The sequence below is a fragment of the Malus domestica genome, chromosome 10 (assembly GCF_042453785.1).
Source record: "Malus domestica chromosome 10, GDT2T_hap1".
Taxonomy (NCBI): domain Eukaryota; kingdom Viridiplantae; phylum Streptophyta; class Magnoliopsida; order Rosales; family Rosaceae; genus Malus; species Malus domestica.
This window is the reverse complement of record NC_091670.1, coordinates 1657516-1683652: the sequence shown is the minus strand read 5'-3', so window position 1 is coordinate 1683652 and position 26137 is coordinate 1657516. Positions and strand designations below refer to the sequence as shown.

Sequence of the window (26137 nt, the reverse complement as noted above, 5' to 3'; positions counted from 1 at the left end):
ACCACACGTGAAGCTTGTTGGCTACAAGTAGGTTTTCGTGAGGAAACGTAATGAGAAGAATGAAATAGTACGATACAAATAACGCCTCATAGGGCAAGGCTTCTCTCAGTGCCCTGTGATTGATTGCAAGGAGACGTATTCCCCCGTAATGGATGTTATAATGTTCCGCTACCTAATCAGTTTGGTCGTTTCCGAAAAACTAAATATGCAACTTATGTACGTGGTAATTGCGTATCTCTATGGGGATCTAGATATGAAAATTTACATGAAAGTTCCAGCAGGACTTCCATTGACTGGTTCAAATAGTTCTAAACCACGGAACACTCCCTCAATTAGGTTGAGGAGGTCACTCTATGGATTGAAACAATCCGGGCGGATGTGGTATAACCGTTTGAGTGAATATTTGACAAGTCAGGGTTATGTGAACAACGAATTATGCCCATACGTGTTCATAAAGAAGTCACATTATGGATTTGCAATCGTTGCAGTTTATGTCGATGACATGAACCTCATTGGGACTCCCGCAGAGCTTGAGGAAATTGCTGCACACTTGAAATCAGAATTTGAGATGAAAGATCTTGGGAAAACTCGATACTGTCTCGGCTTGGAGATTGAGCATTGTTCGGATGGAATCCTAGTACATCAATCGAACTACACCTAAAATGTGTTGCGTCATTTTAATAAGGATAAAGCGAAGCCTTCGAGTACACCCATGGTCGTTTGGACTCTAGTTGTTAAACGATATCCCTTTTGTCCAAAGAAGAATAAGGAAGAGATTTTGGAACCCAAAGTTCCTTACCTAAGTGCAATTGGGGCCTTATTTGGCTCAATGCACTAGACCTTACATCACATTCGCTGTGAATCTTTTGGTGTTTAAGACAGTTTCCATTACCTCAATGGTACAACGGATATGGGCTTGTTCTATACCCACAAATCTTCGAGTGTTGCCGCCCCCTATGGTTATCGGATTGATTCTGACCCACATAGGGTATATTCTCAAACGGGTTATGTCTTTACCGTTGGAGACACCACTATATCTTGGAGGTCTACCAAGCAAACACTAGTTACGACTTCGTCGAACCATGCTGAGATTTTTGCCCTGCATGAAACATCGCGTGAGTGCTTTTGGCTGAGAAAAGTTATGGGACATATTCGAAGCACTAGTGGTCTTACATCAGTCGTTAACCTTTCTACGACAATCTTTGAAAACAATGCGGCATGAATTGGGTAGTTTAAGAATGGATACATCAAGGAAGACAACATCAAGCACATAACGCCAAAGTTCTTTTACTCACACTAGCAGCAACATCATTAGAACATTGAAGTCAAGCAAATCTGTTCCCAGGACAACCTGGCCGATCTTTTCACCAAGTCATGCCCCAAGTCTACTTTTCAGAAGCTCGTCCAAGGAATCGATATGCATAAATTATATGAGTTCAATCGCTTGTAGTTCTCTTATTTAGAAGTTATGTCTAACTTAGGGGGAGTATTTAGAAGCATACTCACATGATCTTAATGTACCATTTTCCTACGATTAGGAGCATTTTTTCCATTGGGTTTTTGCTACCTAACGAGATTTTAATGAGGCATCCATCTTGTGATGATCATACTCCGCTGAGTCCACTACCTTTGTCTTATTTGATGATTGCTTAAAGACATTATGCATACTTCTCACTTTTCTCCTTAGTCTATGGGTTTTTCCCATGCCTTGGGTTTTACCATAGCGAGGTTTTTGTGAGTTTTACTACAAATGCATACTTCACTTAAATTTGAGACTCGTGATCATCCGTTGTGCCGATGACTTTATCAACTATTCTACCTTATCTGTTGAAGATCCGATGCAATGATTTGTTGAGTATTTACACAATCAAGGGGGAGTGTTGTAGTCATATTTAGAATAAGAATGTGATTGTGTAAATCCTAGTAGATATGGGAATGTATCTTATATTCCTATTAGGAGTAGATTACCTATTAAATGTTGTAATTTTAAAGGGAAAGGTTTTTACCTATCCTACTACTATAAATAAAGGCACAATGAGGTGAATCACACACATCTCACAATTAAATCACTCTCTCTTCTCCCCCAATATTGCCGGCCCCCTCTCTCTCTAAACCCTAGATTATTCAATCAAATAGGCCTACAACATAAAGATAGTTTTTTATGTAAAAAAATAGGCGTGTCATTTGAAAAGGTAAAAAAGTTCAAATATAAAATTTAGTGCAAGGGTTACTAACATTTTTCTATAAAAAAAAAAATACAAGAAGAGAAAGCATCAAAGCCAGCCAAGCCAGTACATGTGTTTTCCATGTCATCATTTAACTGTTTCATTTCAGTACAAACTACATTGAAACTCTAGTAAAGGATAACTTGGCCACACACCTTTTTTTATCTTCCATGTACCTCTTTTCATTTTTGTTATTTGATTTTCATTCGATCCGACAATTGAAAATTAAGAATGGTGTTCAAAAGGTAAAAAAAGTACGTGAATAGCACCACCAAAATAAATTAAATAATACCAGACTTTCTATGATATATAAATGGATCATAGCTTGAGTAACAATCAAAGCCTTACTGATGCAAGACAAAAGCAAGGGTATCGAGGAGAGGGAGATAGATAACTTGAGATTCACTCAATGGGGGGCAATGGATCTCGCTCACGTCGCTAATCGTGGATTTGCTCACACGACCAAGCCAAATGCTTGATTGAGGAAGGAGAAATCACTCACTTCAATTGCACAAAGCAAAATATATTTTAATTCATTCAAGTCTTCCTAAACATTCATATGGAGTCCTTTAAATAGAGAGATTACAAACATTGGTAGGATAAATACTTATTACTAACCATTATAGTTACTAGAAACCTAATAAAACATAGCTTTGAAATATGAAAAGCCACAAACAATCAAATTTAATATAAAAACTATATTTAATGTCGTGCATTGCATCACTTACCCTCATAGGAGTCAAATGTGAGAAGTAAATTTTTAATTACCATGAATTCACGATGAAAATAACATGTGTTTCAATGTGTTTATGTTGCTCCTGTGGCCAATTTATTTTCATTTGGTTGAGACTTGAGAGTCAAAAGTTGTTAATCAGATTATGTTTCTCCTGTTGATTCTTTGTTGGAAATTTGAGTAGTTTGAGTAGAAATTTTTTTGTCCCACATTGGCCATTCCCAAAAGATTTTATCACTTTATAAGGCTTTGTTCTTTATAGAAAGTGATTGGAGTAATAGGCTTGGAGACTAAAATTGGGCTCACCCTTGGGGTTGGGCTTTGGGGTGTACTAATTAATTGGTAATTAATATATAATTAATATATATTTAATTGTCAAAAAATAGGCCTTGGGGCTCTTGGGCTCTAATAATTAAATTAATTAATTATTTTCGAAATTAATTAATTATTTTTAATTTCGAATTTAAATTAATTATTTATTTATTTTTACCAACAGACTCATCTTTTCAGATGAAGTCTGAAGTGTGAAAACGCAAAAACAAAAACACCATTTTCAGTGGATGTCTCCCAAATGCATCCCTTCCTCATACCTGTTGCGAACAGGTATAATCACATTATATATACATCCATCTGCATGACATTTAATACACAGAAAAATCATAAATCTTCTCCTGCAATCATAAACATCCTTTCTGAGAGAACCACATTAAAATTCACCAGAAGTCAATTTTCCGGTGCTGGAATTTCTGACTTAGATCGTTGAATCCTAGTGAAGCAGACGTCCGTAGAACTACAAGCACTTAGTAGAGGCGAAATTTCTGTTTCAAGGATATTGTGGTACGCAAACCTCGATCTTCAAGTTATCTGTTTTTATAATTCGTATTCTAGTTTATATTCTGTTAATTCCTATTGCATTTATTATTTATTAGCATATATAAATTATCACAGATTGTTTACTTATATCCAACGTTTACTTGCATATCTGATGCCGTTGTTGTTGCTTACCATCGTACTTGTGTTCCTCTCAAGCATTGATGCTACGAGCGGTTTCACCAAAAGAAGGCGAGAGGGTCATTTCAGTGCACCTCGCCACTGATGATCACCAATGTTCTAGAATTGGGATGGATTTTCTTCGTGAAGGTGGCAACGCCGTTGATGCATCAGTAGTTGCTGCTTTGTGCTTAGAGGTTGTGCCAGCATCAAGCGGGCTTGGAGCGGAGCTTTCATGCTTGTAAGGCTAGCCAGCGGTGAAGCACAAGGCTTTGATATAAGAGAAACTGCCCCCTGCTTGCTTCTGAGGTTTGTATTTTACGTGCTTTGCTGAATTTCTTTCCTTAATTGACTATCACTTGAGTGAAAACAATCACTATTGCGTAAAACATTGCGATAACAAACATCGCGTATTTAGCTTTTTTTATATTTATTTTAATTTCCAGAATATCGATGTTGGCAAATGAAACTCCGAAATGTAAAGGTGCTCTCTCTGGAGCAATTCTAGGAGAACTAGCGGGTCTTTACGAAACTTGGAAACATGGATGGAAGGGCTTCGTGGGAAAGACTTGTAAGACCTGCTGCTCGTCTGCTCGTTTAGGATTTATGATTTCACCATACCTCCACATGCAAATGGTTAAGACAAAATCAGGAACCTTGGCAGACGAGGGACTTCGTCATATATTTACATTAAACGGGACTCTTTTGAAGACAGGTGAGACATGCCGTAACATGAAACTGGTAGAGACACTCGGTCAAATTTCAGAGTTTGGTCCCATAGCCTTGTATAATTGATCGATTAGATTGAGAGTGGTTGGTGATATTCAGAAGCTTGGAGGAATACTAAGAATGAAGGATCTGTAAAATTATAGAGTTAAGCTGAGGAAGCCTGTATCTGCTGAGACACTAAGTGGAGTCAGATCGATGATCACGACACTAGTCATTTATCTGTCATAGATCCTCAGGAAAATGCCATCTCCATGACTAGTACCGTGAATGGATACTTCGGTGTACATGTACTATCGTCAAGTACTGGAATAGTCTTAAACAATGAAATGGACTTCTCTATGTAAGAGTATGAGTATGATTCTTGCAAGTCTTGGGATAATTGATATTATAAAGAAGTCTAAATCATGTTGACAAGAGTTAATCCAATCATATTGGTATATTGAGGACTCTTGTGTTTGCTCGTTTATAGGACTCATATTGATATAAGGAATGCAGTCTTGTATTTCTTGTGGGATTGTTATAGGGCAATCCAGGTCTTGTAGTATAAAACCACAAGCCCCTGCTCTCACAAAATACGCTCTTATTGTTCCAATTACCTATAACTTGGAGAGCATTGAGTTTTGCAGAGAGGAGAAGGTTGTGTGTAGATTTCTCTAATGGCTCTTAATCCTAATTTGTTGAACATAGTTATGATATGGTGTCTAGCACTTTCTTTCCTGTGATCAATGCCGTGAAGAACATGTGTGTTGCTGTGGGAGATATTCATCAGCCAAGCATGTCGGGTTCTATCAGATGAGGCAGGAAACTCAATAGCCTTGCGTTGGTATAGACACAAATCCAATCTTCACCATGTGTGGGATAGGGAGATCATACAACAAATTATGAAGGACTATTGTGATAGAACACACGGGAAAGACTTCGGCAAATAGTTTGCAGGTATGTGTTGCAGATATTACTTCAGTATTTGCATATACAGAATATATTTGGAGTTATGATTGTGATTTAGTTGGTTAAATCTTATGTTCTTGGCTAGTTTATTATAAAGCTTATATGGTTGCTCTTACACTCTATACCTAGAAATGATTCTACAAGTCAACCACCAGCACCAACCAATTTTATCAGGCCAGGAAAAAGGCCATTATCGTCCATGACACCTGCTATAGTCCTAAAGGTAATGGATGACCGATGTAAATAGTAGATGGGAGAGAGACAGGGGAAGATACAAGAACTATATCTATGAAGGCAATGGAAAATATCAAAGAAAAAAATTGTTTTTAGGCATATAATTAGATTGATCATGTGCTAGCGAATCAATGGTCGAGAATGCTTAAAAGATAACTCTGTTGTTAAGTTGGAACAAAGTGTTCCACATTACTAGGTCAGATTTATCAATTACACTGAAACTTTCCTCTAGTTAGAATTAAGCTCCATCAGGAAATGAGTTGAAGTCACATTTTAAACCAAAAGCATCACATTGGTTTTGAGATATGTTATTTGACTTTAAACCGAAGTTCCTGAGTACTGTCAAGTTTCTAAACGTTCTAAATATGCAGTTTAAATCATTTTTTTCATTGTCAGTTTATGTCGTTTGTGCTCAATAAATAATATGTCCCTTGCAGGACTGCTACGTCATAGAATTCGTTGATTTATGACCTCGACCATACCATATAATGCTATGACACTCAAAACTCGACCAACGTTCGTAGCCTACAGTGTCTTGGAGAGCTGCTGATTACTAGGATTTGAGGGCTGTCTTTTTATTTCTTTTCTATTTATCTCAGTGTGATTGGTCAAGATAGTAGTTATCCTTGACATGCAGCTTATTGCCACAGTCCCACTTCAGCTTTTTCTTGCATCGAGCTTTCTATGTTAGTTATCAGTTAATCCTACTAATCCGAAGCATTTTTGTCTAAGCAAGCAGCTACTACCTAATGTGGTTCATTATTGTGACTGGCAATCACTTTGAAGTTCCTGTTCAAATCAGGAAAGCCCTACGAAACAAGGGCCGTGTCCTACAGCCCTTTCCTTTTGAAGCTATTTGCCAATTTATAGCTCAACGCATGAAGAATTTGAAGGAAAATGGAGGCACTCGGGAGATTGTGGCAGTGAGTGATTCAAGAAAAGGTGGGTTTCCTGCTGGTTTCTTAACTGGTGCTATGGAAGAGATAATCCAAACGGTCCTTTAATAAATGGGTTTTTATCACAAATAATTCTTGAAATTGACGCACCCAATCAAGGTAATTTTTGAAATTGAAAATCATTCAATGTAGTCCCTGAATATGACTGTTGAAAATCAATGTGATTATTCCGTTAAATTTCCGTCAAAACTTCTGATAGTGGCTCACGTGGCATATATGTGGAATCCAGTCTAATTAAATATTCCCAGCTATTCCACATGGTTCTTGCCGAACCATGTCCACCATTGTGAGGTCCGATTCCTCCCTCCGTCTGCAGCGCAGCTGCTGCTATGTCCAAGACGTCGAGCCTAGGGATGGGCAACAGTTATGGTGGACAGGTAACCGTGGTTATTTACCCATAACCGTTTATGCTCATATCCGCATAACCATTTACTCATTGGGTAATTGCCTAAATGGTTATACCCATACCCATAACCGTTTATAAACGATTAACCATACCCATAACCGCATACCTATTTAACCGTAACCGTTTAATACTCGTTTACCCATTTACCCTTTTTAACCCATTTATCTTATTTTTTTACCATTATCTATTTTTTATCCGTCTACATGTTTTTTTTTTTTACCAATTTCAAACCAAATTTTCAGATATGGTCCACGATTACTACCGAGGGAAAATCGGATGCAATGACTAGGACGGAAAGTCCACATCTGATTGTTTCATGTATATATGTGTGTGTGTGAGTACGGAAAGTCCACATCTGATTGTTTCATAATATATACGTGTGTGTATATGTGTATATATATACAGTGGCGAAGCCAGGAATTCTCATGGGGACGGGCGAAATTCAAAAAATTTAGGGTCCCTAAAAAATGTGAACATTCATTCGAGGTCTAAGTTCAGGATTTGCAAGAAGATTATTTGAACTACCTGTAATATTCATAGAAGAATTTGCACTAACCGAAATATTCAAAAAAGGACTTGGAATACTCAAAATAGTCGAAGGAGGGTTTGAACAACAATATTATTTGAAGGATGATTTAGCATCGTTTCTTGTTGTATCGTCCTATTACTTAATTGTATAATTAACAAAGTTTTAAAAGATGCTAAGCTCTAATCGGGCGATAGACATGACTTTACACTTAGGTCAGATTCTAGGCAAATTTAAATAAATTTATTATATACCATATAAATAATTGTCTATTTATTATATAGCTTATAATATCCAAAAAAAATTGATTATAAAACATATAATATATAAAAATAATGACAAATTTTCTTTATTACTTTGTTGAATTTGATGGTAAGAGAAAGAAAAAAAAACAAATAATTACGAGTTCGTAATATTTTACAAATTATTTTTTGAAGTTCGTATAAATTTATAGTGAATTTTAAGCTAAATAATATTGTCAAATAAGTGGTTTAAAAAATATTAGAATAATGGTCAAATTAATTGGACAATAATTAAAAAATAAAACAAATGTTAATCTCTTTATTCTTGTGAAAATTTCTTCTATGTCTCCTTTCGGTACCCACACTAATATACTATCCTCTTGATTTTCGAAACGATCATCAGTTTTAACTTCCACAGTTCCACTGCAGAGCCATCAACAGAACGACTATCGATAAAACAGCAATAGCAGGTTAGGTGGTGCAACTTGATTGGCCAATATTTAAAAAAGAATAAACAAAACAAATTGTAATTCTGAAAGTTCACGTGGGGTGGGATGGGAGAGAAAGAAGTCTCTCTCTTCTTCCTTTCTCTTCTTCTTTGTTCAAACCGAACTGGAACTTCATTTCCAGTCTCCAGAAGCTACAAAATGCAGATATTCATTTTCAGTCTCCAGAAGTTGCAATCAGCCTGTTCTGCGACAGAGCAGGGAAACCCAAAACGCCAGAAAACCAGATGGAATTTCACCACTTCTGACGAGACTAGAGGGGCGGAATCACCGCTTCTAGGCTTGATTTCTGTCGAGGGGAGGGGCGGATGCCACTCCTCGCCCTCACGTAGCTTCGCCACTGTATATATATACACATATATATACACACATATACATATATGTGTCTATACAGAGAGCTTAAGGGGAGGGATCCCCATTTTTTGAAAAAAATGGGGATTAGGTGTGGGGCCCACTTCACATCTAATTTCAACGATCCGAACCGTCTATTTTGTTAGTCTCGATTCATAGATCATCCTTGCAAAATATTAGCTAAATTGGAAATGTTTAAGACATCTAATTAGGTTCAAGGAAATGAACGAATACTTTGTTATATAAGAAAATATGAAATTTGATAGTGATAATTAGATAGGCAAATGGTTTCGGATTGAATTGAATTTTTGCAATAATGATCTATGAATCGAGACTAACAAAATAGACGGTTTGGATCGTTGAAATTTGATGTGAAGTGGGCCCCACATCTAATCCCTATTTTTTTTAAAAAATAGGGATCTCTCCCCTTAAGCTCTTTGTGTGTCTAAATATATATATATATATATATATATATTTAACTGTTTCAACTTGGCAAAACTAGCAACACCACTAAGATGCTGGCTGAATTATTTGTTGGTTTTGGATCAATGATCAACAATGACACGACTTTATGACCAATTTTGTAGCTTCTATCTAGACGCGTCAATGGTATGAAATGTGAAAAATAAGATGCTGGCTGATTTTCTCTCTATTGAAATTTTCGGTTTGGTTTCAGGATTTTTTCGGTTAAGCTTGGAATTTTTGGTAATTTTTTTCCATCCCTAAAGAGCATGGTTTGTGTTAATTTTACATATATAAAATAAATAGATAAACGGTTACTCGTTTATAACCGGGGTTAAACCCATAACCGCCCATTTAAACTTCGCGGGTAAACAGTTATACCCATAACCGTTTATTTATCTAAATGGTCACCCATACCGTAACCATTTAACTTAAATAGGTGGGTACTGGTTACCCATAACCAATAGTTATTTGCTCATCCCTAGCCGAGCCCAGTTGTGGTGTAGGTTAGGAGCATGGAAGAAAATGCCGATAATATCGGCGAAATATCGCCGATATTATCGGTTTTTCGGGTGATGGATATTCTAAGTGGTATCCGAATGGTTTTCGGCCAAATATCGCAATATTATCGCGATATTTTGGAAATATCGGCGAAATTTTTTTGAGTTTGGTGCAATCGGACTCCGAGGCGACGTCGAAGAAGAACGCCGGAGACGGTGTGCCTATTCCCGGGCCGATTTCGTCCCAAAAACCTTGCAAAAGCACGAATTTTAACATCAATTTCACATATAAACTTCAGATTTCACGCATGCATAAACGATTCAACATATGTGAAGTCGGTTTAGGGTTTAGGGTTTCAATGGAATCTCACCTGACGAAGACGAAGACGAACCAGATGACTGAACGTGATCCTTGCTCAACGGCGCACCGCCAAAGACGACTGAGCCAACTCCGACTTCGCCAGAGCCACGATCAACGGCGAAGGGAGAAGAGAGATCGAGAGATCTCTGTGTGTGTGTGTGTGTTTGGGAGAAGAGAGATCGGAGATCTCTCTTTGTATGTGGGTGTTTGGGAGAAGAGAGATCGGAGAAGGGAGAAGAGAGATCGGAGAATGGAGAAGAGAGATCTCCGATCTCTGTGTGTGTGTGTGTGTTTGGGAGAAGAGAGATCTTTGATCTCTGTAGATGGAGGGTGTGTGCGTGTGTGTGTGTGTTATCCGAGAGAAAGAAAAAAATACATTGAGGGTGTGTGTGTGTGTGTGTGTTTGTGGCACACGGTTTGACACATGGTTTTGTATAAAACCATGGTTTTGTATAAAACCATGGTTTTGTATAAAACCATGGTTTTGTGTGTGTGTGTGTTCGCGTGTATGGTTATGTGTGTGTGTGTGTTATCCGAGAGAGTTTTGGCACATGGTTTTGTATAAAACCATGGTTTTGTGTGTGTGTGTGTGTGTGTGTGTATGGTTATGTGTGTGTGTGTTATCCGAGAGAAAAAGAAAAAAACTTTGAGGATGTGTGTGTGTGGCACACGGTTTTGTATGAAAGAATTGAAAGTGACTTTGCTCAGAAGAACCAAATATTCTGTCAGAGAAGAACAAAAAAATATGCTTACTTTATCTTCTTCTCCACGTGAAGACCAAATTCTGTCAGAGAAGAACAAAAAATGCAATGTATAAAGTGTAAAATATTGTACTAATTCATTATATATAAATGATTATGGTGTGTTTAGACTTCTTTCATTAATTACTACATATTTTCTACACTCACAATGTTTGTCAGCTCGCTATATAATCAACTTGATAATGTTAAATCTATCATGCAATGCATTTCCTTCCAATTTTTTGTGATAAACTAATAGATAATTGACTAAATAAACATCCTGCAAAATTTCAATAAAAATTTCCAAGTTTTTCTTACAATTTCCGTGGTTTCCATGTAATTTTTATCGATATCGATATTATCCCGATATTTCCATCGATATTTCCGTGTTTTCGGACTACCGATATTTCCGATATTACCGATATTTTCTTCCTTGGTTAGGAGTCAGCAGCACCCTTCCTCCCTCCTTGGACCGTTCCTCTCTCCCCGTAAATCCAAATCCTTGCACCCTTCCTTCCTCCCTGCAAATCCAAATTCCTGCACCCTTTCTCCCTCCCTGCAAAACCAAATCCCTGCAAATCCAAACCACCACCATCCAAATTCCTGCAAACCCAAACCACCACCACCTTTTAAATAAATTTGAAAATGAAAAAAATGAAAAAAAGAACAGAGGATCTCCTTCCCCGTCCAACCAAATCCTGTAATCCCTTCCACACACCACCATGCTCTCCTGATAACTCCCTCTGATTATTCCTGCGTTTTTTTGTCTTTGGAAGAACCAAAACATGTAAGAAACCAACCCATGATTTCGACCTCGCTCTCTTTCCCTCCTTTTGGTCTCTCAAAGATTGTGTCTTTTCGAAACTGATTATTTGATACATTTTTCATCCATACTATTTAAGATTTGGCAAGTCGTTATCAAAGTTGAATTTGAATTGCGATTAACAAGCATAACAATATCGTGTTATGCAAGTTTTCTCGCGGGGTTAAGCGGTTTTGTAAAGTTTGTACAGGTGTCAACCAAATAGGACAGGGACAGGGAGGGACAGATAAAACTGTGACAGAAGAGTTCAACTCGTTCCCTTCTTCCCCAGAAGCGGAAGAACCTCACTGCCATCCAGCAGGACCAGCACTGATGATACTCGTTTCCACACCCTGAAAATGGGAAGCGTAAGCAACAAACCCCGACCATTCAGCGCGCAGCACCACCAGCAGCCTCTCTGCACCCGCACGCACCAGATCGGAGCCCTCCTCTTGGTCGCCGCCACCTTCTTCTTCACCAGTCTCTTAGACCGCTCCTTCCGCCCCTGCGCCTCTCACTTCCCCGCCGTAGATCTCCTCCCCAATTCACGGAGCTCCGTCCAAGTCACCGGCGGCCGAGATCTCTTGTGGCCCCAACGAGGGTACGGCCCCCAACTCGACCTCAAGATCTACGTCTACGATGCCCGCGAGATCGACGGCCTCAAGGCATTGATGCGTGGTCGCGATGGTGTCATCGACCCCAAGGCTTGCTTGAAAGGCCAGTGGGGCACGCAAGTAATTTCCTTTTTTCCCACTGTTTTTTGCTTTGCTTGAAATTAAAATTTCTTCAATTTTTTAGTCGTTTAATGAACTTAAATTTCTAAGAGAATTTAATTTCTGTAGAATTATTGGTCACGGATTTTGTGTCTTTTCACTGAAAAACTTGCTAATTGATGAAAAAAGGAACTTTTTTGAAATTCTTTTTGCAAGTATGTGGTCAGATATGTGGCCTTGAATGTGGTTGGTTATGAAATGTAGGTTAAAATACACAGGCTACTGCTAAATTCGAGATTCCGGACAAGGAAGAAAGATGAAGCAGACCTATTTTTTGTGCCTACATATACTAAATGCGTTCGGATGATGGGGGGTCTTAATGATAAGGAGATTAACCAGACATATGTGAAGGTAAATTCTTTTTCGTTACCTTCGAAAACTTTTAGCCTACGCGTTTCTTGTCTCTTTGCATAAGCTTAAATTTTGTTATGTGATGCTCAATCCGTCAAAATTTTCCTTGCAGGTGTTAAGTCAAATGCCGGATTTCAGGCGATCTGGTGGCCGTGACCACATTTTCGTATTTCCAAGGTATAGTTGTTTCCTAAAGGTCATTAATGATTTTTCCTTTTGGTTTTGGCCTGAAATCATACCTTGTGCCAGCGTTAAATCTTTTATTTGGGGGATGAGCATAACCAGACAAGTAGTTGTTTTTTGTTGTGTATATGTATCAGAGCAATATTTGGGACATAATGTTGAGCACACATGTTGGAAGAAGGCTAATAAGAAACAACTAATATGGGTCTTTAGCTCAGTCAGTAAAATGAATTAACTGAGTGGTTCCGGTATTGCCCTATTTGTGTGATTTGGGATGTAAAACGCTTAAATCCTGCAGATCCTTTTATCTGACCTAGGATAGAAGGAAGAAATCAGATCTTGAACATTATATTTTTGTTGTCATTTTTTATGGAAATGAAGATTTCGGACTTTCAATTGCATGAATATTCCATGGAAAATGTGATAAGTTTATCATATTTCCCTATATTTAATTTTGAGAAAATTGTTTAAAGTTTATCATAACAATGCAAAGGACTTGTCAAAAGTTACTACTTATGAAAATTTTGTTCTTCTGAAAGTAATATATCAAACTTTGTCAAGTTGTTCTGTCAATGATGCTCACTTTCTTGCTTTCTCAACTGCAGTGGTGCTGGAGCTCACTTATTTAGATCTTGGGCAACATTTATAAATCGTTCCATTATTCTTACCCCTGAGGTATTTCCCTATTCCAGCTTATCTTTTATGCTTAAGGTATTCTACAAATTTTGCAGTGCTATTGATTGGCTAAAATTATCATTAAGGACATAACTATTTAGTATCAATCAAGTTGACCTCAATTTCCACATTAGGAATCTGTAAATGTCAGAGGCACAGTGGTGATGTTATCAACCCTTGATTGTCAAACCTCATGCCTTTTTGTATTATCACTATTTGATATTAAACATTACCTTGTATGAATAAATGGTTCTATTGCACAAAACAAAATTAAATTTAGTGCTAGATGTGTTTGAAACGTCACAATCTATGTTGCTATTCCCAATGAAAGTCCAGAGAAAAAGAGGGCATGGTTGAACTGTTTAACTTAGAATAAGTTGAGAGGGCTTTAATATACGGTGGTATTACATATCCAATATTTGACTTATATTAGAAGATTCCACCTGAAATAAGTTATCGTTAAGAAAATAAAGTTCAACATGTCTCATTGTCACTCTTTTTTTCTTTGTTTTTCATATATAGATCATACATGTAACATGTTACATATATAGGACGTACAAGTTTCTTTGGTATCTGTTGTTTCCACATTTCAAGCAGTTTGGTAATGGCATTGCTATGCTAGTTGTAATTTGTTTGATTGCATTAAAGATAGTTAATATATATGTTAGTGCAGGGTGATCGGACTGATAAGAAAGATACAAGTGCCTTTAATACATGGAAAGATATCATAATTCCCGGAAATGTTGAGGACGGTATGACTACAAACGGGCCCACCTTGGTCCACCCTTTGCCCATATCAAAGAGGAAGTATCTGGCAAACTATTTAGGCCGTGCACAAGGAAAGGCTGGCCGTCTTAAGTTGATAGAGCTTTCAAAGAAATTTCCAGATAAGGTGTATTTCCTTGTATGACATGAATTGTGGAATTTTATGCATGTGATGTTCTTCCAGCTTTGATGCGGTGTTCATTTCAAATATGAAGTTTAAATATTTGTAGGATTCTACTTACCCTCCAGATATTTGTTGATTCTGTTAAATGGTTATCCACTTAGAAAGTTTGTGGAACTAAGCAAATGAAGGCACATTTGGTGCATTTACTTGATAAGCACATAACTAGTTGGAACTTGTGAACGCTAAATACAAATAGCTTGTGTATAATCTTTGAAATGTTTTTATGCGGTTTGAAGAAATTGTGAAGGCACAAAAAAGGTACCAACTTCGTGTTTCACCAACCTTCAGGTCTTTAAACCCTTGGAATTTAATCTTTGAACTGAACATTTGACTTTGGACGTTGGCTTTGAGCTGTGATTGTGTCGCTAGACTTTTGCTATGTTAAAGACCTAGACCTTCTCCTTTAGTTTATGCATTTGTTTTGTTTGGTTTGGTGGAATTTGTGTTTGTTTTTGGATTCAAATGCCTGATTTGTATCATTGGACATGATTATCTTTAATTGGTAAATTAGTACTTTAGCTTTTACTCTGTTATTAAGGAGAGATATTCAAATATGCCTGTTGATATTATAAACAGTTGGAATGTCCAGAGTTGAAGTTCAGTGGCCCTGAAAAATTGGGAAGGATAGATTACTTTGAACACCTGCGCAATGCCAAGTTCTGTCTTGCCCCACGTGGGGAGTCATCATGGACTCTTCGATTTTACGAGGCTTTTTTTGTGGTCTCTCCCTCTCTCTCTCTCTCACTCTGTGCTTTTTACATATAAGTCTTTTGGTCATAGATTTAATGCTTTTCTTGCTGCTGCAGGAGTGTGTCCCTGTGCTATTATCAGATCAAGTGGAACTGCCTTTCCAAAATGTTGTCGACTACACCCAGATATCAATTAAATGGCCATCTACTTTAATAGGTCCCGAGCTTTTGCAGTACCTAGAGTCAATACCAGGTCAAATGCAGCACTCCATCACATCTTACACCGGGTTAAATTTTGTTTCAGCATATCGTAGCTTTCTTCTTTCTGTTTTTAATGTTTTGGTTCTTCGTTATTCCTCTCCTGCAGATAAAAATATAGAGGGGATGATAAGCCGGGGCAGACAAGTACGATGTTTATGGGCGTATGCTTCAGAATCAGCTTCGTGTTCGGCAATGCATGGGATTCTTTGGGAGCTTCAGAGGAAAGTGAGGCTGTTTCACCAGTCGACGGAAACATTCTGGTTGCACAATGGATCTGTTGTAAATAGAAACTTGGTAGAATTTTCTGATTGGAGACCGCCGATGCCTTTGCCTTGACTGTGGCATGGATTCATCTGTACAACTTCTTTCTATAGTTTCTCTTTCGTTCCAAATTTCATATCGTTTTTTTCATATCTAAATTTATTGTTGTATTTTGTGTATTGATAGTTGAAAGTGTTTATACTTTTCAATTTCCCTCCTTGTATCCAAAAAAATGTAATCGCCAAAGGGCTTTATTTATTGCAGATAACGTTTTACTGCAGTGGTAGAAAACAATTCTATTTATGCACTTTAGTATCAGTTTGACTTTTACCGATTTCTTTTTTTTTTAACAACTAACAATTTAACTCATTAATATTATTAACGGTGTGGTTGGTAAAGAAAAAGATTTATTTATCACAAATGATATAAAGTTCCACGTGTCATTCTGAGGAAAAATCCAAGATTTGTGCACCACAAATACTCAAAAAATCAGAAGCACCGAGAACCACAACTTCCACATGATTCTATTGGTCTTAAATTTATCTGGTCACAAACTGAAAAATTTACTGAAAATCTCACTTGTCTCTTGTGCTAGTAAAGTGGTAGAGGAAATGACAACAGCCTTGCTTACCAGTTGCAGATTCTCGCACGGTTTGGTGGTTCAGTCTTCAATGGAACGTGGAACTTGCAGGACAAAAGCTGCCTCAAATTCGACAGAAAATGGTTTGGTTGATGGAGAAGCTGATAAGTTCTCCGGGATTTTGAAGAGACGATCAGTGTTGCTGTCCGCAGGAGTTTCTTTGCTTTCTTCTCAAGTGTTGGGTTTTCCGAGAGAGGGATTGGCAGTGGTGAAACAAGGTCTTCTGGCCGGCCGGATTCCCGGTCTGTCCGAACCGGATGAACAAGGTTGGTATCCTTCCTCTTACAGTGCTCATAGCAAGTTAGCAACAAAATCCTGCAGTCTAATTCACTTTGAAGTATATGCTTAGACAGGTTGGAGGACGTACCGGAGACCGGATGAGAAGTCCGGAGGGCATGGCGTTGGTTGGAGCCCTATCATCCCTTATCTCTTTTCAGTTCCTCAAGATTGGGAAGAGGTAATAATCCAATCCGTTAAAGCCAAGAGCTTACGTTGTACATGATATTTGTGTTGCTAAAGAACACCGAAAGATTCAAGCTTGAGTTTTCTTGTCTTGTATCTTCTCCCCCAAGAAATCGTGTTTTACCTTCTGTCTGAAACCTGCCTCAATTTTACGTATTTGTCTTGTATTCCATGCAACAGGTTCCAGTATCAATAGCGGATCTAGGCGGTACAGAGATCGATTTGAGATTTGGTAGCCCCAAGGAGGGACGCATTTCTGTCATTGTTGCTCCCGTTCTGAGATTTGCAGATAGTGAGTCTTGAAACAATCAACATTTCTCAGTTTCTTTCAGCAACAGGACCTAAAAACTTAGATGCAAGTGCAGGTCTATTAGTTGAATCAATCTTAAACATGAAATTTAAACTTTGGTTGTTGCGCAGATCTTGATGGAGATGCCACAATTGAAAAAATTGGACGTCCAGAGACAGTAATCAACGCATTTGGACCGGAAGTTATTGGCGAAAATGTTGAAGGAAAGGTTATGAGCATAAATGTCGTACAAGACTCTGGAAGAACATATTACCAGTATGAGTTGGAGCCACCTCATGCTCTGATAACAGCAACTGCAGCTGGGAACCGCCTGTACTTGTTTAACGTAACTGGAAGTGGTAAGGATACTTACTCCACTTTGACGTGCTGCTTTTTATGAAAAAATAAGTGATTCAGTAGCCATACCTGAAGACAAAGTAACCGTATACTTGCTTTGGGTTTTGTAGGTCTTCAGTGGAAGAGGCATTACAAGGACTTGAAAAAAATAGCCGACTCCTTTCGTGTTGTCTAAGTGATCTTTTTTTGTAACATGACTCATGAGGTAGCATCAGATGAAACTCTTCATTTTGATTTTCATACTTGTAATATACACAAAGGGAAAAGAATGAACGTGTCTGCAGCATAGAAGAGTTCATTGTTACGAACATTGGCAAATTGTGTTGAATGTGCAGAATTCCTTTTTTCTTTCCTCTAAAATCTCTTTTGAAGATCCATTGCCGTGATTTCATGTTCAAAGTGGACACATGCTGCCACTCCAGTTTTATTCAATGCCTAAAACATCCAAGATTTGACTCCTCTGGTTTGACGGTGGAGCCTGAGCCAATTCTTTGCTATCTGGTCGTTTGAACAAAGGTATTTTGAACTGCAGTAACTGGGGCGGGAGATATCCCCATGTCGTATGCCACTGCTCCGCCAGAGAGCAAACGGTTTACCTAGAAGAGGTACCATACGCATGTTATGTGCCACTGGGGATAAATGAACCGTGAGTTGGTGTCTTTTGAAAGCCTTCGCTTATCATGTCAATCCTCGTCCGTTCAGCTTTCTCCCATCTATCAGAGGCAGCATATATGTTTGACAGAAGCACATAAATGTGAATTATCGCCTGATCCAACGTTTGAATCGAGGGTGCTAACATCCTTTACTGCCTGTTCGGTCATCTCCATATCCATATAAATCCGGCAAGCCCCAAGCATAGCGCCCCAAACCATGTCGCATATTGTGTACATGTCTACAAGTGCATTCAGAACAATCTGACAAAGCTTTATACTTCTGTGGCCTAACATTGTATGCATATCCTTGCCAAGGTCCAACAGCCCAGACTGAGCACAGGCAGATAAAACGCTGACAAAAGTAAATTCGTCTGGCTTAAAGCCTTCAGCTTGCATTTTTTCCAAATGCTTCCCTGGACTTGAAAACTTGCCCGCATTTCGCATACATGTCAACCAGTGACGTGCCAACCAAGACATCAGAATTCATTCCAGACTTGATAGACTCAGCGTGCAACTCCTTCCCATGATTTATACACGGAATAGAAGCACGGGCCTCGACGAATTCGGGTGTGCACGAGAAGCGCCTCCGCGGATGATCCTTGAGAGAGGTGATTCCTTATAATGTAAGACCAATTTGTAGGATTTGGTTTTTTGCTTTGTTGTGCAGAAATCATGGATTTGTTTGGGGTACTTTGGATTTGAGGGGATTTGGTTTTGGTTTTAAGGAGGGTGGTGGGGATTTTCATGTGAGATTTGTGGCATGGTTTGTGATTCGAAGTTTGTTTCCACTTTGCCACTGGAATTAGAATGAAGTGGCTGAAAAATACAAGGGATACGCAATTTGGAGGGAGATTGGCTTCCGGTCGAACGGGATTTTTTTTTGTAACAAATTTTTTTTAATACAAGTGAACAAGAATAAATTGGTATCAAACTCATCATTTATGAAATTTGAACTTAATACTCGTCATTTACGAGATTTGAACTAAAAACCTCTAAATTACAAGTGAAGAAATATCACTACTTGCAATTAGAATAAATTGAGTCAACAATTTTTGGTCCGTTTCTTACTCATTTGTTTTCTATCCCTTGAAACTTGAAAATTGCTTACTCAAACATAACCCTTAAGGCAATCTGAATTGCATTTCTAATACTCTAGATCAATTTTTTCCTCTTAGAACAAAAAAACTTGCAAGAGCTTAAGGAGTAAGGCAGTGCAGATATGCATTTGCTGCACTATGGTGTGAGATCCCCACTGATTCCCTCGTCTTACAAGAGTTAACCAACTAACGTTATTGTTTATTAAAAAAATAAGGAGTAGCTATCTTTTGCATAAGGCACTTGCCCCACACCTACCTGGAGAGAGGATAATGCCTCTAGTATCCCGGTGTGGGGCTCACCACAACAGTCAATTGCAAATTTAGCGGATAGTCCAATCCACGTGGCAAGCCTCTAGTCGTACGATTCCAACAATGATTCCAACAACCCTAAATTTTTTATGGAGTAAAATTTAAAAAAAAAAATTATCCAAATAAGTGTAAATTTTTTCTCTTCTTTCCTTCCTATAAATCTTTTCCTATCCATGACACACCTCGACCTAGATTGTCCACCTGGACTCCAAATCGAGCTGTGTTGGCCGACACCTGAAGGGTGACGAAGCCATAAAGTGTATTGGTGTGAAAAATGTGAATAAATTTAAACCTAAAAGTACCTAAATATAAGAGTGCACTTGTGAGTGGGAATGAATCAATTTCACAAGTGATGTCAGAGTATAAGTAAAATATAGTAAAGTAGGATGCGAATTATACCATCAAAGGTAGCCATCTATACCGAGATTTGCCAAAAATCCTCGTCGATATGAAAGTACAGCTGCTAAAACCAAGAGGGGCGAAAAATAAGGGTAAGTGGCCCTGAAAATAAAGCTTTATAAAAACCTTTTTGAAAACATAATAACCTCTCGCTGTAAAACAAGTATAGTTTCCAAAATATACATACTACGTATAGTAAAGAAATACCTATCGTAGCTTGCAAAATCTCAATAATTCAATACGGCACAATAATTCATAAATAAGTGCATGACGATTGTTATCGTATAATCTTGCATAAGCAAACATATCATAATCGAATGCTCATTGACACATGCTGACACACGAGTCCATGCAAAAATATTCTGATATGAACATGACTATGTGTAACTATAATATACAGTCTAGTACTACAATCATGTGAAAGCTGGCACTAATGCGCGGTCACATATAAGTCTGGGTTGCCTATTGTAGCCTGTATAACAAGACCGACACCTACTTGGATCCAAGGCGAGCGTGCGTTGTGATGTAAACATACACGTGAACGACTGACCCTGGCCCGGGCGAGTATTAACATTGGTGCAACAAATGATGAGCAGATAACAGAAATATAGTCATGTCACAATGATTCGATAATTCACATTGACATAGTAGTAATAAATAAAATATTAACTATGGCCGTAATTAAAATTCCATAAAGTATGCATAAATGTGCATCCCTTAGGATTTATGATAATTTTGTAATTTTCTGTTATTTCGCAAATTCTTATAAGCATTAGTCTAATCTTGGCATGCGTATGAAATTCTTTTTCAAATGTATAAATGGAAACTAATAGTCGCACTTAAGCATAATATCAAATCGAAGCTCAAAGAACAACGAACCAAAATATACCTTTGGTTTCCTCGGCCGTGGCCGGAGTTGGCCGAAAAACGGCTCGACAGCCGTCGGCTTTCTCGCCGGAAACTGGGCAATTTCCCTCAACGTTGATTCCTGCGCCAAACGTCACCAAAACATTTCAAAACTACCCTAATCGTACTCTAAAACGTGATCCAAGAAGGTTTAAAGAGTTTGTTCACCTTTGCCGGGAACTGCGAGAACTCGCCAGGGAAAATTCTTGAACAGTGGCGACGCCACTGCTGGGAGAGAGAGAAGAAAGAACGTGGCAGTCCAAGCTCGGGTCTTCGTCTATAATACGTGGTATGACGCTCGTCGCAGGGAGTCGCGAGTGGTGGTGGTGCTCGCCGACGGCGAGGGTGGTATGGTCGTTTTTCTGCACTTGCAGAGAGGGAGGGAGAGAGAGATGAGGGAGTTTGAGTGAGGGGGTGAGGTGGCAACATTTGAGAGGAGGTCCGGAAGAGTAGGGGTAGAGAGAGAAGGGACATGTGGCGTGAATTTGGTGGAGAGCTTGTGTGGGTGTGGGTCCCACGGACCTGAATATTTTTTTTTAAAAATAATTAAAATATCGACTTCAAAAAATATTAGAATAATAAAATATCCAAAAATTTCAAATTTCATTAAACACCATTAAGTTTCGTAGTTCAATAAAATCTTCATCGTAATTTCAAATTTGATTTCGATTGCGTCTACGCGTTTGCATCGTCGAACACTACAAGAATTTTTCGTACATCTCACTATATGCTAATCAACGAAAGTCAACACCCTCGTCTCTAGAGGTATTTTTGTCCATTCACCTATTTAAAATTAATAATATTGTAGAATTTAGGGACGGATTGTCACAATCCATGTTTTTCATTTCACACAAAAAATCCAAAAATATTATAAGAATCAACTGTGAGTTATAAACTAGTTGAAACGAGTTACTTGCATGTTGACCTATATTAACTTGTTGTTTAATTTTTTATCAAGGTCCTTAGATTTTAATAAACATCATTAATTATTTCAATAATAAAATATTTTTAATTTCTAAATATATTCAATGAGTGTTAAAAACGTTATATTTGGTATATTTATAAGTATTGCTAAATTTTTTATTATATATTTTTATTTTTTTTGTTTGTACCCATTTTTAATTTGCAACCCTTCTTTTAATTTTGTACCAATATTAGGTCAGCTCGTTCTTTTTAATCGTTGTACTAAAAAAAAATTGTACCAATTTTCTTTTTAATTTTAATTTGTATCCATATATTAATTCCTATTTGTGCCCATATTTTTTAAACTTTTATTTGTATTTGTACCCATTTTTAATTTTGCTAAATGTACCCATACTAATTATATGTATTTATTTTATATTTTAAAATCTATCAATAGTTATTTTTCAAAATATGTTAATAATTATGTGGGTACATTATTTTTTGCTATAATTTTTGTGAAGAAGAATATTACTCTAAAATTGATTTTTAAGTATTTATTATATTTTAAAAATATTATTTAAATTTGTTTAAATTTCATAATTTGTGGGACATTAAATGAATAAATGCATGAGTTAAATATCTTAAATGATGCTAAGGATGTCACAGCCCGTTCCAAAATATTACATTCGTGGCTGTGAATGGACGAAATTGCCCTTAAGAAATACTAAGTATGTGAAGCTCAAGTTGATAATTATCTAGGTTCCTAAGTTTTGAAAATAAAATGAAATTTAATAAGGATGGAACTTAGATTTTTAGGTTAAAATTTTGTGGTTTAGAGTTGGGGATTGGAAAAGGACCACGTGGGATCCCCATTCCTTATTTCCCTCCCTATTTCCCGTATACTGTCCTTCATACTCTCTCTCTCTTCCTCAGACCTCACTCTCTCTCTCTCACCCTCTCGAACACACGGGCAACCATCAAAACCACCTAAAACTATTACCAACGCCGGATTTAAAACCACCATTGCACTCCTGAGGACTCCACGATCACGTAGGTACCAGTTTAAGGTAAGTTTCACTTCGAAAACCCTAGTTTCTAAAGTTGCCGTGAATGTGTACTGTTCATGAGCTTTGAATTGGTTGATTTTTAGGACAATCCAAGCTCATAGTGAGCTTAGTGAGGTCCCAAGGAAGCTCGGAGTGCTTCGTTGGAAGGATTTGGACGTCGGGATCACGAGGGTTAAGTTTGGCCGGTTTTGCTTGGATTTTTCCGGTGAGATTTAGTTGTTTTTGAAGCTTAAAAGTAGTATATTGTGATTCTACATGTTGAGGGCTTTAAATTGATATATTATACGAAGAAAATGGTTGAGAAACGAAGGAGAACGAAGCATTTGAAAATTCCCCAGTTTTCCGGCCACCGGAAAAACCAGTCCGGCGAACCCGCGAGGAAGAAGGTGCGCGTGGGCGCGCGTGGACCCGTGCCTTCCTTGGCGCGTGGGGGCGCGTGCTACAGTAAAAAATTATTTTAAAAATATGTCGACGTCCGTGACGTCGAGTAGATCACTGTGGTATATTCATATACCCAAGTTGAGCACCGTATGAGAAAGTTATTAAGGATTGTTGGTTAGGTGTTCGAATAACGTTTTATAGTTTTCGCATTAGGTGAAAATGTGAATTGATGATCCGACCGTTGGATGGTAATGAAATTTTAGGATGTTATCCTAGAGATATATTGTGGACCTCTGGAAGTTATGGATTTAAAATCTGAGTGGTGGATCTTCCGGATTGAACTACGTAGTGACGTATTTTATATAAGTTATATATTCTATCGATATGAATTCTGAGGTTGGAATTGATTATTGTTTTAGGCGCCGATCGTCATGACGCCTTGGCGTATTGTGCTAGGGAGTTGTAGGGCGAACTCCAGGTGAGTGGGCAGTTTTGTTTTCCGTATATATATATACTTGACGTTTTCCCAGAAATTGAAATTGAAGGAAAGTATGCTTTAAATGCAATGTATAAAATTATATGAAAAGTATATTGAAATGTGAATTGAGATGCCATGCATAAAAGTATATGAAAAGTATATAGAAATGTGAATCGAATTGCCATGCATGAAATGATATGAAAAGTATGAAATTGAGATATGATGCATATGAATGAATGGTGCGGCGGACGCACAGGTGAGTATCAGGTGAGTATTTAAATACTGATATGATGATGTTAATGTATATTGAGCTCAAATCCTGCACCATGGTTTAGTGCTTATAGTATTCACCGCATCGCACGCTCGTCTTGGATCCAAGTAGATGCTAGTCGTACAGTCCACGCGGAGTGGGTACGACAGGCCAGTCGCGAGAGTGTTAGTGAGATTCCGACTGGTGGGTGACCTTAGATTATGTGCACAGATGATTGATGAGAAAGCACTAGAGCGTAACTTGTGTGCAGAAGGCCGAACAGGTCACGCGGAGTGACTCCGGCAGAGTGTGAGAGTGATAGATTTTGAGCTCTAGGTTCAACCGGGCTAATAGAGGGCCTCCGGTTGATTACTTTATTGCACCTGATATGATTTATGTTGATGCATTCATACCTTATTACTGTTGAGATGATGTGGCATGGCATAATTAATATGAGAAATGTTGAGATGATTTGGCATGGCATAATTATGATGAAAATGTTGAGTTAATGACTTGAAGTCTTGAGAATATATATGTATATTTATATTTTACATTTCTGGGAAAGTATACGGGTTTTACGGAGAGGGGTTACAACGTTTTGAGAAATGTTTGGATTTGGAAAAGAATGGTTTTACTGACCCACTCAATTTTGGTTTTGCGCCCCTCCAGGTTCAGGAATCACAAAGGTGTGGTGACTACGAGGAATTTGACGGTGTTCTGACAGATTGGACAAAATTAGGACTCACCTTCGGGTGTATCAACTTATAAATTGTATCTTAAAGCTTCCGTACTGTGCAAATGGTTACGTCACTCTCACGTGACGGCCAGCATGCCCTCCTTCGGGACGGGGTGTGTCAGTTGGTATCAGAGTATGGTTGCAATCTTGGACATCTTGAGAAGTTCTAGTGAATTCTGTCAGAACTACACCGCCTCGTAGCAAGCCACGTAGTTAGAGGAACTTAGTCTCCCTGATTTAGCGGTTTAGGGGGGAAACTATTACTATGGTGTTTCAGTCTATTGTCTAAAGGGACATTTTAAGATGGGTAATGAGTTGAACTTGAATCACCTTATGAAATGATGAACCTGAGAGAGCGAAGTAACGGTTTAACCATTTGGAAAAGATGTTTCAGATTATGCAAGTCAAAGGAAATTTCCTTCTGACAGGGGGTCGAGACGACTACCTGGTTTTGGGTATGAATTTGTATCCGGTGGAAACAGGAGTATGATGTGTTGTCACCGGAGGAACAGCCGATTTAAAATTGTTTAAGGACTTGTTTAAGGAAAAGTTTATCCCTCCGACATTTATCGATGGTAGTAAACAAGAGTTTACAAATATGAGACAAGGAAGGTGATGATCGAGGGATATTATAGAAAGTTTTCAGACTTGCCTCGTTCCATCCAGATATGGTTGTTAATTTGGTGGAGGTGTTATGTTGTTTTAAGCTGGGTGGCAAAAAGGGAAGTGGTATTTTGGGTGACCACTATCCATTATACTTCTTACCAGGAATATACGAGATGCTATTGAGTCTTGAGGACTCTGAGAACATGATCAACGAGAATAAAGAAGAATAAGAAATGAATGGGAATTAAAAGAAGACGATAAAGTTAATGATTCGTCTTATCAAGGATATAGAAAGATTCAGAGCTTCGAAAGAAGTGAAGCTAGAGTTAATTCTTCCAGCTGAGGTTTTAATGTCGCTGGTCAGAGTAAAAGTGATGGATATACTGGTAATCCCAGATATTTGAGACAAGGTGTCTCGAGTAAAGGAAATGTACTTTGTGCAGCAGGTACAAAATTAACACTTTGGGAAGTGTGAAATTAATGAATGTGTTTATGTGAACAGAGGGGACACAGAATTGTGAATCGTCCCTAGAATCAGTTGTACCCAACAGTTTTCTATGACATCGTAGTGTCGATTAAGCAAGTTTATGAACTTAGTAGTTGGTCGGATTGACCGTGAGTACAGAGAGATTTGATGAGTTATATGTTCAGCCGTACAGACCATGAGAAATGGATTCGACTGACACATGAGAAATTGGTGAGTTATAGGTTCGGCCGTACCGACCACGCGGAGTGGATCCGGCCGACGTAT

At 38.1% G+C, this 26137-nt stretch overlaps 2 protein-coding genes, 3 long non-coding RNA genes and 1 pseudogene across 7 annotated transcripts; 4 read left to right on the top strand and 2 right to left on the bottom strand.

Annotated features, from left to right (window-relative positions):
* Positions 1-3992: 3992 nt before the first annotated feature.
* Positions 3993-4905, top strand: LOC114827265 (glutathione hydrolase 2-like; annotated as a pseudogene).
* Positions 4906-9577: 4672 nt separating this feature from the next.
* LOC114827342 (uncharacterized) lies at positions 9578-10526 on the bottom strand. Its single transcript, XR_003776531.2, has 2 exons — positions 10180-10526; positions 9578-10060 (listed from the first exon to the last, which is right to left on the bottom strand). It is a non-coding gene; the product is annotated as an uncharacterized lncRNA (long non-coding RNA).
* Positions 10527-11352: 826 nt separating this feature from the next.
* Positions 11353-16133, top strand: LOC114827339 (probable beta-1,4-xylosyltransferase IRX10). Its single transcript, XM_029109075.2, has 9 exons — positions 11353-11696; positions 11914-12445; positions 12689-12835; positions 12948-13012; positions 13624-13693; positions 14367-14585; positions 15219-15362; positions 15449-15584; positions 15699-16133. The coding sequence occupies exons 2-9, from the start codon at positions 12071-12073 to the stop codon at positions 15926-15928; spliced, it is 1386 nt and encodes a 461-aa protein (XP_028964908.1). The 5' UTR covers positions 11353-11696; positions 11914-12070; the 3' UTR covers positions 15929-16133.
* A 115-nt stretch (positions 16134-16248) lies between these two features.
* Positions 16249-17911, top strand: LOC114827340 (psbP domain-containing protein 4, chloroplastic-like). 2 transcript variants are annotated; one of them, XM_029109077.2, is made up of 5 exons: positions 16249-16759; positions 16847-16950; positions 17136-17247; positions 17376-17603; positions 17712-17911. In XM_029109077.2, exons 1-5 carry the CDS (start codon positions 16372-16374, stop codon positions 17774-17776), a joined length of 897 nt encoding a protein of 298 aa, XP_028964910.1. In that variant the 5' UTR covers positions 16249-16371; the 3' UTR covers positions 17777-17911. The 2 variants fall into 2 exon arrangements, with proteins under 2 accessions (XP_028964910.1, XP_028964911.1); XM_029109078.2 differs by having other exon boundaries at positions 16423-16759; positions 16843-16950.
* Positions 17912-19727: 1816 nt separating this feature from the next.
* On the bottom strand, positions 19728-21372 carry LOC114827341 (uncharacterized). Of its 2 annotated transcripts, none has more exons than XR_003776530.2 (3): positions 21134-21359; positions 20949-21047; positions 19728-20120 (listed from the first exon to the last, which is right to left on the bottom strand). It is a non-coding gene; the product is annotated as an uncharacterized lncRNA (long non-coding RNA). The 2 variants fall into 2 exon arrangements; XR_011571688.1 differs by having other exon boundaries at positions 19932-20161; positions 21134-21372.
* A 1380-nt stretch (positions 21373-22752) lies between these two features.
* On the top strand, positions 22753-24908 carry LOC139189071 (uncharacterized). The gene is made up of 4 exons (XR_011572573.1): positions 22753-22935; positions 23019-23140; positions 23736-23794; positions 24714-24908. It is a non-coding gene; the product is annotated as an uncharacterized lncRNA (long non-coding RNA).
* Positions 24909-26137: the final 1229 nt, after the last annotated feature.

Coding starts and splice junctions, on each gene's coding strand:
- LOC114827339 (XM_029109075.2), top strand. CDS start 12,071: ATGGGAAGCGTAAGCAACAAACCCCGACCATTCAGCGCGCAGCACCAC. Junction 14,586..15,218: donor CAAAGAAATTTCCAGATAAG/GTGTATTTCCTT, acceptor TATTATAAACAG/TTGGAATGTCCAGAGTTGAA. Junction 15,585..15,698: donor GTACCTAGAGTCAATACCAG/GTCAAATGCAGC, acceptor CCTCTCCTGCAG/ATAAAAATATAGAGGGGATG.
- LOC114827340 (XM_029109077.2), top strand. CDS start 16,372: ATGATTCTATTGGTCTTAAATTTATCTGGTCACAAACTGAAAAATTTA. Junction 17,248..17,375: donor CGTTCTGAGATTTGCAGATA/GTGAGTCTTGAA, acceptor GTTGTTGCGCAG/ATCTTGATGGAGATGCCACA. Junction 17,604..17,711: donor GTTTAACGTAACTGGAAGTG/GTAAGGATACTT, acceptor TGGGTTTTGTAG/GTCTTCAGTGGAAGAGGCAT.